The sequence below is a fragment of the Rhinopithecus roxellana genome, chromosome 1 (genome assembly GCF_007565055.1).
Source record: "Rhinopithecus roxellana isolate Shanxi Qingling chromosome 1, ASM756505v1, whole genome shotgun sequence".
Classification (NCBI taxonomy): Eukaryota; Metazoa; Chordata; class Mammalia; order Primates; family Cercopithecidae; genus Rhinopithecus; species Rhinopithecus roxellana.
In genome coordinates, this window is record NC_044549.1 from 92,053,807 (window position 1) to 92,069,786 (window position 15,980).

The 15,980-nt window shown below is 41.6% G+C and overlaps 1 protein-coding gene across 7 annotated transcripts in view; it reads left to right on the forward strand.

Moving 5' to 3' along the window:
* Positions 1-15,980, forward strand: part of ATG7 (autophagy related 7) — a 277,811-nt gene that overhangs the window by 90,027 nt on the left and 171,804 nt on the right. For all 7 annotated transcript variants that reach the window (XM_010377280.2, XM_030927947.1, XM_030927958.1 and 4 more), the window contains 2 exons: positions 1,820-1,935; positions 3,673-3,748. In XM_010377280.2, the coding sequence (XP_010375582.1) occupies positions 1,820-1,935; positions 3,673-3,748 (192 nt within the window). The remainder of the gene's footprint in view (positions 1-1,819; positions 1,936-3,672; positions 3,749-15,980) is intronic.

Genomic DNA, 15,980 nt, shown 5'->3' on the forward strand with positions numbered 1-15,980 from the left:
TAAACGCGGCTACAAACCATATTTTTGGAAAGCTTTTTGAGGAAACCACAGCAGACTAATCGCTGGTAGCACTCAGTATTGTCTCCTGTGCTTCTCTTAGTCAAGACAACATTACAAATTAGGAGTCTAAAGATCAGATTCCATCAATGCCTTGACACTGCCTCCCAGGTAATTCCAAAAAGTCTCTTAGGTTCCTTCTGCCTCTGCAAAATAGGAGTGGTGTGTAGGCGTGTCAGATTTAGTAAGTAAAAATATAGGATTCCCAGCTAACTTTGAATTTCAGTTAATAATGATTTTTTTTTTTTTTTTTTTTTTTTTTTGAGACAGTCTCGCTCTGTCACCCAGGCTCGAGTGCAGTGGCACGATCTCAGCTCACTGCAACCTCTGCCTCCTGGGTTCAAGTGATTCTTCTGCCTCAGCCTCCTGAGTAGCTGAGATTACAGGCATTTGCCACTATGCCCGGCTAATTTTTGTATTTTTAGTAGAGATGGAGTTTCACCATGTTGGTCCGGCTGGTCTCAAACTCCTGACCTTGTGATCCCCCTGCCTTGGTCTCCCAAAGTGCTGGCATTACAGGCGTGAGCCACCATGCCTGGCCAATAATGAATAATTTTTTAGTATATGTCCCATGCAATATTCAAGACCCACTTATACTAAAAATTTATTTATCTGAAATTCAAATTTAACTGAGTGTCTTGTATTCTCCTTGGCAATGCTAATAGGGGAGGAAAAAATACTTGCCCTGTCAACTCACAGTGCAAAGTGGGTCAAGTGCGACAGTGCTTTGAACAGCAAGACTACACTGTACAAATTAAGATTCTATGGCTTTCAGAACTTCACACAAGTCTGTCTGTGTGTAGGGCTGTTCCTTTATCAGAACAGATAAAAAATTTCCAGTGAGGCAATGCAGAGATGTTTTCTGTAACCTCCCCTCTATTTTTCCTTTGTTTTAAAATTTTTCACTTAATAACTCATATCTCCTTTGGATGACTGGCTTTTATGTCCTCCCAATATAAAGAAAAGAAGATGACCATTCTCTTATATGAAGAAGGATGGCTTGATGATCTCTGTCATGGTGTTATAATATACAGCTGGTCTTGTTATTTAGTTATTGTCAACAAATACGATTAGTGGTCCCTTGCAGTAAAGTCCCATTTGCTCATAAGGTAAAATTTTCATAGAGTCAAAAATATTCCTAACAACCTCTTTAATTTGCCCAGAGTGGGATGGTTAGACTCTCTTTGGTTGAACCAGCAACATGTTCAGAGCCATGTTGTAGGAAAAAAAAAAATACTTGTAGTAAACCCTAGAATCACCCAGAGAGGTGATGCCCATGTTGTGAGAGGAACATAGGAACTGAGGGCTGCAATAATAGTAAATTGTTGCTCCCATCTCACGGTCACTTTGAGGTGTTAGTTAAAATGGCAGGGCAGAATCATTTGCACTGTTCTAATCATTGTTCCTTTCTGTGTCTCTGTCACTTAACTACCAAGCACAGAACTGAATTGAGTCACGTAAAGGAACACATGATGCAGTGCCTTTATATGAGGCAGCTAAGCCCTCATTTTTGGTTGATATCCCCCAATCTGTTTAAGCTGCTGATCCTTTTTAGCATATTACCTCATTTAGTTACCTAAATTGTGTATTTTGTTTATCTTGATAATCTCAAGAAATGATGTACTTGAAGCTGGATGTTCTTTGCTAACAATGAGCATCTGGTTATAATTTAAAGCTTTGTCACAGAGGATTTCATACTTGAGACAGCTAGAGTTGAATGGAATAGAACGTTCAGCACACACCAATGATTGTTTCTTTGCAGTCAACCAGAGACCGGACCTTGGACCAGCAGTGTACTGTGAGTCGTCCAGGATTGGCCATGATTGCAGGAGCCCTGGCCGTGGAATTGATGGTATCTGTTTTGCAGCATCCAGAAGGGTGAGTTTGCTAGTGGGAGATGAGCATTTAAACAAAGCTTTTGTAGGCAGTCATTCATCAGTGTCTCCCGTGGCCTTTTCTCAGTCTGACTTTTCAGAGAATTTCACTACTTTACCCTCAAAAACACAAGACTAGAAAAAGCAGGTCTGGTTCTTTGGGCTGAGATAACTTGGCACGTTTCCTTTGTGGCCACATTTCTGCATCCTTTTGGACAAATTATGGTTTATTTTATTTTTCCAACGCTTATATAGGGCTTACTTTGTGCTAGGCACTGGTCTAAGCACTTCAGAAATATTGCCTCCTTCAATCTTTTTTTTTTTTTTTTTTTAATGAGAAGGAATTTCGCTCTTGTTGCCCAGGCTGGAGTGCAATGGCACGATTTTGGCTCACTGCAACCTCTGCCTTCTGGGTTCAAGTGATTCTCCTGCCTCAGCCTCCCAAGTAACTGGGATTACAGGCATACGCCACCATGCCCGGCTAATTTTTGTATTTTTAGTAGAGACGGGGTTTTGCCGTGTTGGTCAAGCTGGTCTTGAACCTCTGACCTCAGTGATCAGAGGTGATCCACCCGCCTTGGCCTCCCAAAGTGCTGGGATTACAGGCGTGAGCCATTGCACCCGGCCTCCTTTAATCTTCATAGCAAACCTGTTAGGAAAGAACTATTATTATTAGTCCCGGTTTTGATGGGAAAATCAAGGCATAGTGAGGATAAGTAAGTGGCCAAATTAACATAGTAAATGGAAAAGCCAGGGTTTAGTTCAATCAGTGTGGCTTCAAACTATGTTTAATCACTTTGTTATGTTGTTTACAATACAGGCAGCAGAAAATCGAATTTTTGAAAGATTTATTTTTCCAGTTCTCAGAAAGTCAATATGCAAATTAACATGAATATTCTATTTATTGTGTGACTCAAAGCTTTCCTCAGCAGTTAAAAATTGTGGTTGTATATGTAACTAGTATGGGTACTCTGAGATAAATGAAAAGCAGAACTTTTTTGTCTTCCTCTTTGTCATCCACCTTAGCTATCTGTCATTTCAGTTTATTGCCATCCTCTGACAGGAAGTATTTGGGACAAAATCTTTGAGAGTGACTTTATGCTTCCTTGATGCTGACCATCCGTCTGCCACATTTACCCTGGTCATAGTTTAAACACCAGGTCCTGTGTCACATCTCTTTGGTGACAGAAGTATCACTCCATTGTTCAGAGAGTAGTGCATTAGTTTTGCCCAATTCATTCTTTACTTTTATTTCCTACATTTCATTACCATTTATATCAGCTCAAGAAGTTAAGGCTAGAAAATTTTCCTCTTCAAATTTTCAGTGCAGAAATGTTCTGTGATGTTTGATAAGACTATTTCATAGTAAGTGAGTTAATGTTTATTGGCCTCTGATATGCCAAACATTGCACTGGCAATTGGTATAGTAGATTCCTCGTTTATTAATCAGAGCTCCAGAGCTCCCTCATTCCTACTTTCTAGATGATGGATTTGAAGCACAGAGAAGTTAGGCAACTTGCCTATGGTCACAAGCTCAGGTCTTTCTTACTCCAAACCATGCATTTTTAAATTACTCTTCTTGCCTTTTGTCCCAGGGAAATTATTTTTTTGCTAACTTACACTGCCCAGCAAGGGGCATTTTAGTTATCCTTATGAATCTTATGTAGACTTCTGCTTAGATCATCCTCCCATGTGTTAAACTTGGATTAAATGAGCAGCTCTGATTGTTTCCTGTCCTCAGGGGCTATGCCATTGCCAGCAGCAGTGACGATCGGATGAATGAGCCTCCAACCTCTCTTGGGCTCGTGCCTCACCAGGTTAGTGATTTGGAAGTGAAATCACAATTCTTTTGGTGCAGGGGGAAGGCATGTGGGGTCTCTTTGCCATTCCATCTGCCCAGCCCACTTCATATCCACCCATTTACCCTGCAGCTGGGATTTCAGTGGGAGAACTTTCTGACCACCTGGAAGGTATTCCATTCTGCAGGATAGTGATGGGAAGAAATCACAAACGAGAAGCATTGCCTAGAGTCTTTGATGCGTTTTGTAAACTGACTAGAGGCCTCATAATGCAATAGGAACAGAAAAAAACATGCTTTGGAATCAGCCATACAATGGTTTAAATCCCAGCCCTGCCGTTATTAAGATGGCCTTCCTTGGCCAAGTCACTAAACTTCTCTGAGGCTTAGTTTTCTTATCTATAACGTGGAGAAAGTAATACTGACCTCACCTGGTAGTTGTATGGATTATGAATGGTTGCTAGAAAGGGCTCAGCAACAGTGTATATCATAGGCTCTCAACAAACAATACCTGCTGTTTCTTTGCTGCTGTTCGATATTATTATTGACTCTGAACCCAAGTAGAAAACCTTCATAGGCAGGCATGGGAAAACCACTAGAAGCATGCAGGGTCGCCAGAAAGCGGGGTGTCTTTTCATAAAAAGAATTCAAAGCATCATGAGGAAGTTCTATCCCTTAGGGAGTAAAAAGAAAAAGGCAGTGGGATTGAAGAGGTTTTCCAGTCTTACATTTTGGAAATCATTTTTTTAGATTCCATGTATGTATTCTCTCCTGTAATGTGACAGCTGCCCCCATGAGTGAAATGGTGATGGTGCCTGCCAGTCCTACCTGGAGATTTGCAAGGACAGACTCAGACGAGTGCAGAGAGCAGAGTGACTCAGCTCATGCTTGTCTCTCTCTTCCTCCTCGCCACCCACCTTCTGCCAGCTAGGATGGCACTGTTATATTCAGTTTAGAATAAGAATCAGAAGAGGGGAAATGACTTCTTCATGGTCACAGAGACTTAGTGGATGAGCCACAATCCATACCTAAACTTGGCAGTCTGACAAATGTTCTTTCAAAGGTCTTGTGAATCGAAAGATCCGTGGCCTGCATATTGGGAGATTTTGCTTCCTGTTGGGACCCCAGCCCACTTGCACAAAGCTACCCATAATAGAACTTGTGGGCTGGGCGCGGTGGCTCACACCTGTAATCCCAGCACTTTGGGAGCTGAGGCGGATGGATCACGAGGAGAGGAGTTTTGAGACTCATCCTGGCCAACATAGTGAAACCCCGTCTCTACTAAAAATACAAAAATTAGCTGGGCGTGGTTGTGTGCACCTGTAATCCCAGCTACTCAGGAGGCTAAGGCAGGAGAATCGCTTGAACCTGGGAGGCGGAGGTTGCAGTGAGCCAAGATCACGCCATTGCACTCTGGCTTGGGCGACAGAGTCAGACTCCATCTAAAAAAAAAAAAAAAGGAACTTGTAGAGTTCACTTAGCCTCCCAGAGCCTCAGTTTCCACATCAAGAAAAGCAGGTGCTTTACTTTGTGTCCAGGATTACATGTGACACGGCCTTGAAAACCACAAAACACTCTGAAAATGTGTCCCCCATCCACCGTCCCCCACACACGGTGGCATTTTTTTTTTTTTTTTTGGACATGTGTTAGTCTTCTCTACAGAGACATTTCACATAGGACCCAAAAGACACAGTAATAACCATCTATCATAAGGAAGCTGACCTCCAGAGCCAACCTCTGCCATTTATGCTCTCACATCTCATTTGAATCTTTCCCAAGTCTCCCCCTTCTTCTGACCTTGAGATGTGCCCTCATCTCCTTTACAGACTTTATACTGAGAAGGGCCTTAATTAAATTTTCAGTCATGCCCCTGTACTGGTTTCCTTCTTTAACTCCTTTATGTTAAATTACTGCAGTTGTAGTTTTCTCAGTGCTGAGGCCAGAGGGCAAAACAGTCTCTTTATAGAAGGGGCCCAGTGTCAAAATGCATGTGCCCATGTTTTTAAAGTGCTATGGCAACTAATCCCTCTCAGTGTTATTTATCCCCATTGAGCCTCACAATTGTTTGTCATTCACCAACTCTTCTAGTTCTTTCTCCTCGTTTTCAAATGTCTGAAGGATTATTTTGGTTGTTGGCCATCTCTTCATTTGCCCTTTTCAAAGACTGAAGAATAACGCAGCCATATATGGGAAAAGCCCTGTGTGTGTGTGTGTGTGTGTGTGTGTGTGTGTGTGTGTGTGTGTGTGTGTGAGTGATTACTTGCTTACATTATTTCAAGTTTCAAGCCTTTATTTTTAGCTACTTTCTAAAAAAGAAAGTGGAGAAAGAACTTTAAAAATTAATCAGGGTTGTGTGGTCCCCATTTATAGGCTTTAAACAACTTTTTTTTTTCCTAAGTGGAGTGAGTCCATTTATGCAACCGTGTTTTGATTAGGGGAACATCGTTTCCACAAAAACACTGGGCTGTGTTGCAATGCCCTGTTGCAAACTCAGCATTTCCCTCCTTCTCTTCCTGGCTCTTAGAGACAAATGATTTCCTGTTGGAGAGGAACTTGGTAAACTCCTTTGTGTACTTTGTATGCAAAGAATGACCAGTGAAGTTTACTGGGCTCATTTTTCTCAGTTCCCCAGAGGAGAAGTTTTATTAATTGGCCCCTGTGGAAGAGATATAGTAGAAAAGTGATAGTCCTTGGACTGAGAATCACAAGGCCCCCCACCAGCAACTCATTGTGTAATTTGGAGAAAGTTCCTTAACTTTTCCTGTGCTCTCTGGGTCTCTGCTCTCCTCTGTGTCAGATCTAGGAGGCCTGAGGATTACTTAGTTGTTCTGTCTCTGGATCCACAGGCAGAATTTGGCCTATCCAAAGATTGGCCAAGTGCCAAAAAAAAAAAAAAAAGGCCTGATTAGGCCCTGAAATTCTGCCTGAAGAAACCTCTTACTGAATTTGAAAACCATAAAAAACCATTTCAGGTGAGCAAAAGGCTTATGGGTTTGTTTTGGGTTTTTTTTTTTTTTTTTTTTAAGTCTCTGGCACAATGTATGTGAATTCGATTCTGCAAGCAGGCAGCAATAAGTATAAGCTAATTTCTGTCTATAAAAAGAATGATTTTTCAAAAAATCATTTTGTTGATGTGTGGAATAGATATAGATTAACACACACATCATTAAGTGGTAATGTGATGAATGATCACAAAATGAACAGTCTTATACCCAGCACACAGATCAGAACAAATTAACTATCAAGCACCTTCAATGCCCCCCCTCATGCCTCTTCGGATTATTATTGCCTCCTTCCTATAGAGAGGTAAGCACCCGTTGATTATCAACACCGTGGGAGATGTTTGTCTGATTTTGAACTTCTGTAAATGAAATTATATAGTATAATCTGTTGTATTATATTTGGAATCTGTTGTTTTTTGTAGAGGGAACTTTTTCATTATAAATCTTAGCATAGTAGTGTTGTTCTTTCTGCTTCCCATCAACAGTGTTCTTTTACTTAAAAAAAAAAAAAAAAGAAAAGAAGAAGAAAGAAAGAAAGAAAGACTGATTTTTCCTGGCTGGTGGCTGAGCTCTGCAAGGCCAGATCCTTTATCTGCTTCTTTGGTACGAGGCACCGTTCAGGATTTATAAAATGTACAGGCCACTCTTGATATCTCCAGGAAGTTGGTTTGCTGGCTGGCGAGAGATCCTGGATGTGACAGAAATTAACAGCCTGTTGGCCTGCTAATTCTTTGGCTGTACATCGTCATAGAATGTAACGAGGTGACGAGGCTAGGCACAGTGGGTCACTCCTGTAATCCCAGCACTTTGGGAGGCTGAGGTGGGAGAATTGCTTGAGCCCAGGGGTTCAAAACCAGCCTGAGTAACATAGAGAGACCCTGTCTCTACAAAAAATTAGCCAGGTATGGTGGCACGCACCTGTGGGAGTTTGAGGCTGCAGTGAGCCAGGATCACACTACTGCCTTCCAGCCTGGGTAACAGAGGGGGTTCCTGTCTCAAAAAAAAAGGAATCAAGGTGACGCTACAACAGTTGTCCAAACACCAGGGTAATTGATGGAGCACTCCTGCTTTATCCCACTTGTGGACCAAGCAGTGCACATCTTTTGTCTTTAGGTGAATGAACTCTTGGTTCTAAAGTACTAATAAAAAAAAAAGGCCCTGAATGTGTATGCCATTCTTCTGAGCTTGGAATTGCCAACCCCAGGGTTTTCTCAGCTTCATGAATTCTTTTAGCTTCAGAAAGGTAATACAAAGCCAAAACTAGGGCAGGACCTTGGGAGGGATCTGGCCTGGGAAAATTCTAATTGATTCACATGCTGAGGTGGAGCTGGGATCTCAAGCCATATCTCAGGATATTTGCCCTTTCTGCACAGTCTGTGCCCCCCAAATCCTCAGGCCTTTAGATTTTGAAAAAATGTCTTTACTGTGTTCAGAAATACTTATCTCTGTACTCTTAGGGACATGGACTGATGGACTGCTGAGGAGGGAAATCTTAGCAGACAAGCAATAAGAACGTATTTCCTGAGATGTAGCCCAGGAGAGGAGCCTCCTTTCCCCTCTGGTTCTATACCTCTCTGGTTGATGATGATGGATATAGCAGAAAAAATGGGCAGGCCTCATGTTTCACTGTATCAAGTGTTATGGTTTGTGACCTATTCATCTTATCTCCTTCCTTCCATCCAGCCATCCCCTCACCAGGTAATCTGACTCTGCCAAGTGCCAAGCACTATGAAGTTCAGAGAAGTTAAGTAACTGGTACAAGATCCACCCAGTGTTGAGTTCCATTTGTGTTTGGGGTAATCTAAGGTGATGGATGTATCCCAAGTCATTTGGATGCAGTAGAGTCTGGTTCCAGCGGGGAGGCCTCTGAATACAAGGAAGGATCTGGGTATAGGTCTAACAATGTCTGAGTTTCCTCTGTGAGATTCCAGAAGCAGAATCAAGATTGCTGTTTCCCTGGAGGATAAATTATAATGTCAGCATTCAGAAGCATCTCAGTTTGCATCTCTTGTCCCAAGAGGAGTTGGGCCTAACTTTGTAGGTTGAAGGATGTCACTTTGCCCCATGAATTTTACCCGCTGGATAAGGCTGTCCTGTTTAGGAGGTGCCTGTTTAGGAAGGCATCCTAAAGACTTTGTGATCATACAGATCCGATTAGAACCCCAGCTTTGTCTCTTAATTTCACATTCACTATCTCATTTTACAAAACCATTTGAGGCAGCTCTTAGCACTTGCCCCTGTGTGACCTTGGGCACATTACATATCTTCTCTGAACCTCATGTTTTATATCTGTAAAATGAGGATAATATAATAAGCTCCTGGAATTCGTGGATGGATTAAGTCACATGTACTAAGCATTAGCACAGTTCTGGGCACATAAGAGACACTTGTAAATATTGGTTTCATCTTTCACTTTTAATTAAAATGGAAACTTATCTACTCCCCTAAAAAGGAATTTATGAAGACTCTCATAAAGCTCTGAAAGCAATGAGTAGAGAGGGAGTGGTTGGGAAGATTTGCTCCATTCTGCGGTGCTTTTCTAAGGAAACACTGGCTTATGTCCAGCTTGGTTTTTCTGCCCCCCTTGGTGACTCTAGTTTAATAGTGAGAGGTGGGTCAGTGGTGAGAGCTGAAGCTCTTAGCTGAAATAAAGACCATTCTGGTGTGCTTAGGGTTTTGCAATTGCTACACTCTCCATTTTGGCATTGAACTTGATTAAGACTCTTTTCAACATCCAAGATCGATTTGGAGTTTGGAGTTAGTTTTTATTTATGCAAACTCCAAGCTTTAGAAATATTGCCAGGCCTGCTGGAAGCTAGTGTGAAGTTAAAGCAGCAGGTTCCAGTTGTGGCTGCAACTGTGCTTTCTCAGAATGGCTGTTTGTTTCTGGGCGTTGGATCTTAGCCTCCCGTCGAGGCCTGGGTCTGAAGCTAATTTTACTCAGCTTAGGTGAAAACACCACCAGGGGTGGGTGGCCCAGAAAGAAAGAGGACCCTTTCTATTCCTGATCTATATTTATTTTGTGGCCAACTGGGCATAATTGACTAAAGATAACTGAATCCACCTGATAGGTGTTAAGCCATCTAGGCGTTGAGTTTTTGTTTGGGAGTATTTTTTTATTTTAAATTCCTCTAGCCTCTTTCTTCCTTTCTACCTCTTTGCTTTGCAACTTTGTTCCTCAGGCTTTAGAGCCAGAAAGAACAAAATTCAGATTCCTGGCTTTACCACTTGGTAGCTGTGGACCGTTGGGCAAGCATATCACTTCCCTGAGCCTCCTGTGTTCCTATTTGGAGATCGGAGGAAGGTCACAGGATGGTAGTGAGGCCAAAATTGGATGCAGTGTATGAAAACACCCAGGAGCCCTGAACACAGGCATGGAATTCAGTAAATTTTAGTGCTGTCCTCCCTTCATTCTCTGGGGTATCATTTTCCACATTATTCCAGGACATGCCTTCCTGCCTGGCTTCTAGGGTTAGGAGGGAACAGTTGTTTATTTGAAAGGGAAAAGGGAGAGAAGTAAGTGCTTTAGCGGGGGGATATAGAAGAGGCAGAAATGGTGGCTGGGAAAGGTGCTCAGAGAGTTTGAGGAAGGGAAAGGCCAGTTTACCTGTGAGACAGCAAGTAGAAGGGGCACAGCAGAGAAGGCAGGAATGCAGAGGCCATTGGAAATGCTTGGACCTTCAACCCAGGGGCACTGGGAGGCCACTGAACGCTGAGGCGTGATATGATTAGATTTGGTTGCTGGGTGGAGAATAGATGAGTTGATACAAGTGGCTCTGGGAATAGAATTTGAGTCATTTGGTCTTAAATCAGAAGACAGCCTAATCCAGGGATTCCCATACCTGACTTTCAATCGGAATCGCCAGAGGAGCCATTTCAAAATACGCATTTCTCAGCCCATCCCAGAGCTACTGAGCGAAAACCTCCAGGGACGTTAGGCATTTGAGGACCACTGCTTCTGTCCATGAAAAAATGGCTTCTTGATGGCATCACCTGGGGCAGAGTACTTAACTTCTTAAGGCAGCAGACCAAATCCTGCTTTTTGAATTTTGTGCTTCCACCAACACTAGTTGTGTTTCTAAAAGGACCCTTGACACCTTGTCCCCAGTGCACATCTCCAGCCCCAACAGGTGTTCCTGCCTGAGAGCCTTTGGAAGCTAATTAGATAAGCACAGGTGTGCCTAATGAATTCCTGCCGGACCACACGCTGTCCAGCTGGGAACAGCCCGGGAGTGAGGCCAAACGACCATATAAAGGCCCTATTCTGATGCTTTTTGCATCCTGTCTGCTGTGTTTTCGTTCCCCACGGTGAGGACAGTGTGTCCTGTCTCCTAAGGCCCTGTGAGCCAAGCTCAGCTACAACCTGGTGCCCCACATCTGACAACAGGGATTTCCACTCAAAGCGTGTGGCCCTTTGGGGCCTGGGGGTGATGAGTGGGACTAGAGCCAAGAAACCACAGGTAATTGGGCTTCTTCTAAGCTCTGTAATTCCCAGGTGGGTTTTTTAATATTCAGGGAGTAGCAAAGATACAAATATTCTAGAGCTAGTTTAGGCATACATTTTTTTTTTCTAGACGTTTCTATGGAGCACTAATGTTGGTGATTATTTTGCAGGGAGAGGTAATGGAGGTAACAGGGACTTAGGGTTTTCATTTTGTACCTTTCTGCACTGTTTTGAAAAATTAAGATTATAAGCCATTTTTTAAAATCACCTTTTTCAAGACATAACATATATAGTAAAATGAACCCACTTTAATATGATTTGACAAGTGTATACACTCATATAACTACCACTTCCACAAATGAGACACAGAATTTTTCTGTCACCCCAAAAAGTTCCTTTGTGCCTTCTCCCAGTTCATCTCCCCACCCTCAGCCTCAGGCAACCGCCAATCCAATTTCTATATGGACCATTTTAATTTTTTTTCTGTATATTTTTCTGTGCTAAGGAAAAAAATTATAATGGAAATCTTAAAATGTGCAGAGGGAGGCAAGGTTTGGCCACTCTGAGGAATCCCTCTTACTAGCTACAAAGTTGTAGGTAAGGGGGAGGGGTGTGTGTGTGTGTGTGTGTGTGAAACTGGCAGTGTTTTCCCCTTGTGGGGAGAGGGGAATGAGAAAACAATATTCAGGGGAGGCTGTTTAAAATAAAGTTAAAAGTTTAGATAATTTTTTTAAAATAGGAAAATGGAAGTAAATATGTCATGGGAGTATGGGTTATTGTTTTATTTGCTTGTTTTCTGTCATGTGCTTATCGTTTTTATTACAGGAAGAGTTAACTTTTTTTTTTGAAAAGCAGTTTAATGCTTACCCGACTATAAGGAGAAACTGACAACAAATAGGAGTAGAACAAGAGTTGAGAGTAAGCTGTGTGAGACTTCCTCCACGTTATGACTAAATCCAAAAGGTCAAAAATTTCCTTTGAGCAGGGGCTTTAGTTCCCTGTGTGGATGGAAAAATACCTTTGATATCACTTTATAAAGCCTTTTAATTTAAATGTTCATTAACATGAGCTAAATTAGGTGGTGTGGTGGTGCTATTTTTAGAAAATGCACAAAGAATTAGAGGCTTGCTAAGTGCTTCCATCCGTTTTCTGACATGACAGAAAACAAGCAAACAGAACAACCCATAATCCCATGACATATTTACAGCTAACAGGTGATGCTGAGTGGTACAGAGCAAACCACAGGAGGGTGTAACTAAGGTTAGTAACAAAGCGTCCTGTTTCCCTTGCTTGCCTGATGGGAACCACCTGGAGCTCTTGTTAAATCTGCAGATTCTCAGGCCTTTCCCCAGACCTTTTGAATCAAGTTCCAGGGGCTTCTTCTGATGAGGCAAGTTTAGAAAAATGCTGAGCAATGCTTTGCTTTATAGACTTTGCACACTTCTAAGTAGGAAGGTCATGGTGAATTTTTCTCCACCCAAGCAAGGGACAAATCTTTTTAACTTATTTGGGAGTTGGGGCCTGGCCTCTCTCAACAGATATGTATATATTTATTTGCATAAGGTACTTGGATTTTAGATTGCTGCGGGATTTCTATGCATATGTAAGTAAGGTGCTAATTTTAAGTAGCAACCTCTGCTCCTTAAATTTTATGCAGTTCTTATAAGATTGAGGGAATGCAATGCAGAGCATATGAATGGTGGCAAGTCAGAGTTTTTCTTGTGGTTTGTGTGGGACCTGTTTTCTCTGTATAGTCCAGATTTGAATAATTTTGTAGGCCTTGGGTTGTTTTTGTTTACTTGTTTATTCATTTCATAATTTATTGTCTTATGAGTAAATCGCTGTGCTATGAGTAAATACAAGTAGCTCAGCCTGTGTCTCTTGTCCTCTAAAAGAAAGAAAGATAAAAACGTTTCTTAAAGTAATTATAGTATTCAGACTGATCCTAAAATTCATGTGGAAATGCAAGGGACCCAGAGTAGCCAAAACAATCTTGGACATGAAGAACAAAGTTGGAGGACTCATACTTTCCAGTTTCAAACTTAGTACAAACCTACTGTAATCAAGATAGTTAAGTACTCGCATAGAGATAGATATATAGATAAATGGAAAGAATCGAGAGTCCAAAAATAAACCCTTCATGGCCAACCAGTACAGTTTAATTGGGAAAGAATACTGTTTTCAACAAATAGTATGGAGACAACAGGATTTCACATGCAAAAGAATGAATTTAGACCTTTATTTCATACCATATTAAAAAATTAACTCAAAATAGATCATAGACATAATGTGAGAGCTAAAACTGTAAAAATTTGTAGAAGAAAATATCATAAATCTTTATGACCTTGGGTTAGACAATGGTTTCTTATATAAGATGCCAAAAGACCAAGCAATGTAAGAAAAAATGGTAAGTAGGACTTCACTAAAATAAACTGTTGTGCTTCAAGAGAGGAAAAAAAAAAAAAAAGGCTGGGCATGGTGGCTCATGCCTGAAATCCTAATGCTTTGGGAGGCCAAGGTGGGAGGATTGCTTGAGCCCTGAGTCCAAGACCAGCATGGGCAACACAGCGAGACTTCATGTCTCTTAAAAAAAAAAAAAAAAAAAAATCAAAAGAATTAGCTGAGTGTGGTGGTGTGTGCCTGTAGTCCCAGCTACTGGAGAGGCTGAGGATCACTTGAGCTCGGGAGTTCAAGGCTAGAGTGAGCCGAGATCACACTGCTGCACTCCAGCTTGGAGAACAGGGCAAGATGCTGTATCAAACAAATGAACAAAAAAAAACAGAATGGGAGAGTATTTTTGCAGAAGATATATTTGGTAAGAAACCTTTATGCAGAATATGTAACGAACTTACAATTCAGCAATTTAAAAAATATTTAAAACTTGGCAAATGATTTGAATAGACATTTCTCCAAAGAAGATACACAAATGGTCAAGAAGCACATGGAAAGATGCTTGACATTACCAGTCATTAGAGAAATGCAAGTCAAAACCATAGTTAGATGCTGTTTCATACTCACTAGGATGGCTATAATCTACAAGAGATAATAACAAGTGTTGACAAGGAAGTGAAGAAATTGGAGCCCTCACACTTGGCTGGTGAGATTTTTTCCCCCCTGCTCCCAAGATGGAGTCTTGCTCTGTCATCCAGGCTGGAGTCCAATGGCGTTATCACGGCTCACTGCAACCTCTGCCTCCCGGGTTCAAGCAATTCTCCTGCCTCCGCCTCCCGAGTAGCTGGGATTACAGGCACGTACCACAACACCCAGCTAATTTTTGTATTTTTACTAGAGATGGGGTTTCACCATGTTTGCCAGGCTGGTCTCGAACTCCTGACCTTGTGATCCGGCTGCCTCAGCTTCCTAAAGTGCTGGGATTCAGGTGTGAGCCACTACGCCCGGCCAAGATTTTAATATGATGTGGTCACTTTGGAAAACAAGTTGGCAGTTCCTCAAAATGTTAAACAGTCATATGACCCAGTAATTCTGCTCCTACGTATATTCCCAAGAGAAATGCACATCTACTGATGAATTGCTAAATAAATGTGGTATAGTGACACAATTGAATATTATTTGGCAGTAAAGAGGAATGAAATACTGACATATGATACAATGTGGATGAAAATATGCTAAGTGAAGCCAGTCATTTGTGGTTTCATTTATAGTAAATAAGCAGAATAGATAAAACAAGAGAAACAAAGTAGATTAGTGGTTGCCAGTGTCTGAGAAGAGGGGAGAATGAGGACTAATTGCTGGGTTTCTTTTGGGGGTGATGAAAATGTTCTGAAATTAGATAGTGATGATGGTTGCAAAACTGTTCGTATGCTAAAAACCACTGAGCTGTACAGTTTAAAAGTTGAATTTTATGGTATGTGAATTATATCTCAAGCCTGTTACGAATTTTAAACTCCCAAAACTATTCCTCAAAGCATTTTGGGCATAAAGATCAAAAGAAGGATTTCAGAGGGTAGAGATATTATTTCTAGGTTGGGTGGTAGATTGAGAATTTGTGAACGAGGTGTGTTTGAGCTGAGTGGTTTTTAAGGAAGGTGAACACTTAGATATGTAGCTGTCACCAAAAGGAAGAGTTTTGAGTCACAGAATTCAGCATGAGGCAAGCTCAGGAAATCAAGAATATCTTCAGGAGGGAAGTTGTAGTTCAGCTTAGCAGTTGTACAGAGTTTGTGAAAAATTCAATCCAGAATTTAATTGGAAAGGTGAGCTGTGCCCAGAGCAGAGGGACCTTGGAGTGCAAGGAATTCTGTCTAATTTTGTCAGCTATAGGGAGTGGGTAAAAAATGATAGGCCTCAAGAGTTGTGTATTAGGAAAATTGACAGCTCAGCCTTTGCATTAGCTAGAAGGAGGGAGCCCACCTGTGGAAGTACCCCCTTAGGAGTCTCTTGCCATCAGCTTGAGAAGAAGGGTTTCCTGTCCTAAATTATCTAAAACTGGAATTATTTTGGTAAAATTCTGGGCCTTCTGATACCAACTTGGTGAATTTGAAAGTCCTCACACAAATATTATTCTACTTCATTTTCTGGGAAAATAAATCTGTTTCCTAGTAAAGAACTGTCTGGGGCTGCTGAACAGTGGTGTTTGGACCCTCACTCAACCAATCCCGTGTACGGCATCTCCTTTTTGTTCTATTCCTCGCCACCGGTGTTGTTGTTGTTATTTTTCTCTTCCCTTCTCTGTTTCCTCTCTTCCTTTCTACCCCAACTGGATGTACTTTCTCCCTGTCCCTCAGCTTTACCTGCTCACCTCCAATGGTAAGACAGTATCAGAGAAAATTACCAGTATTTGTGCA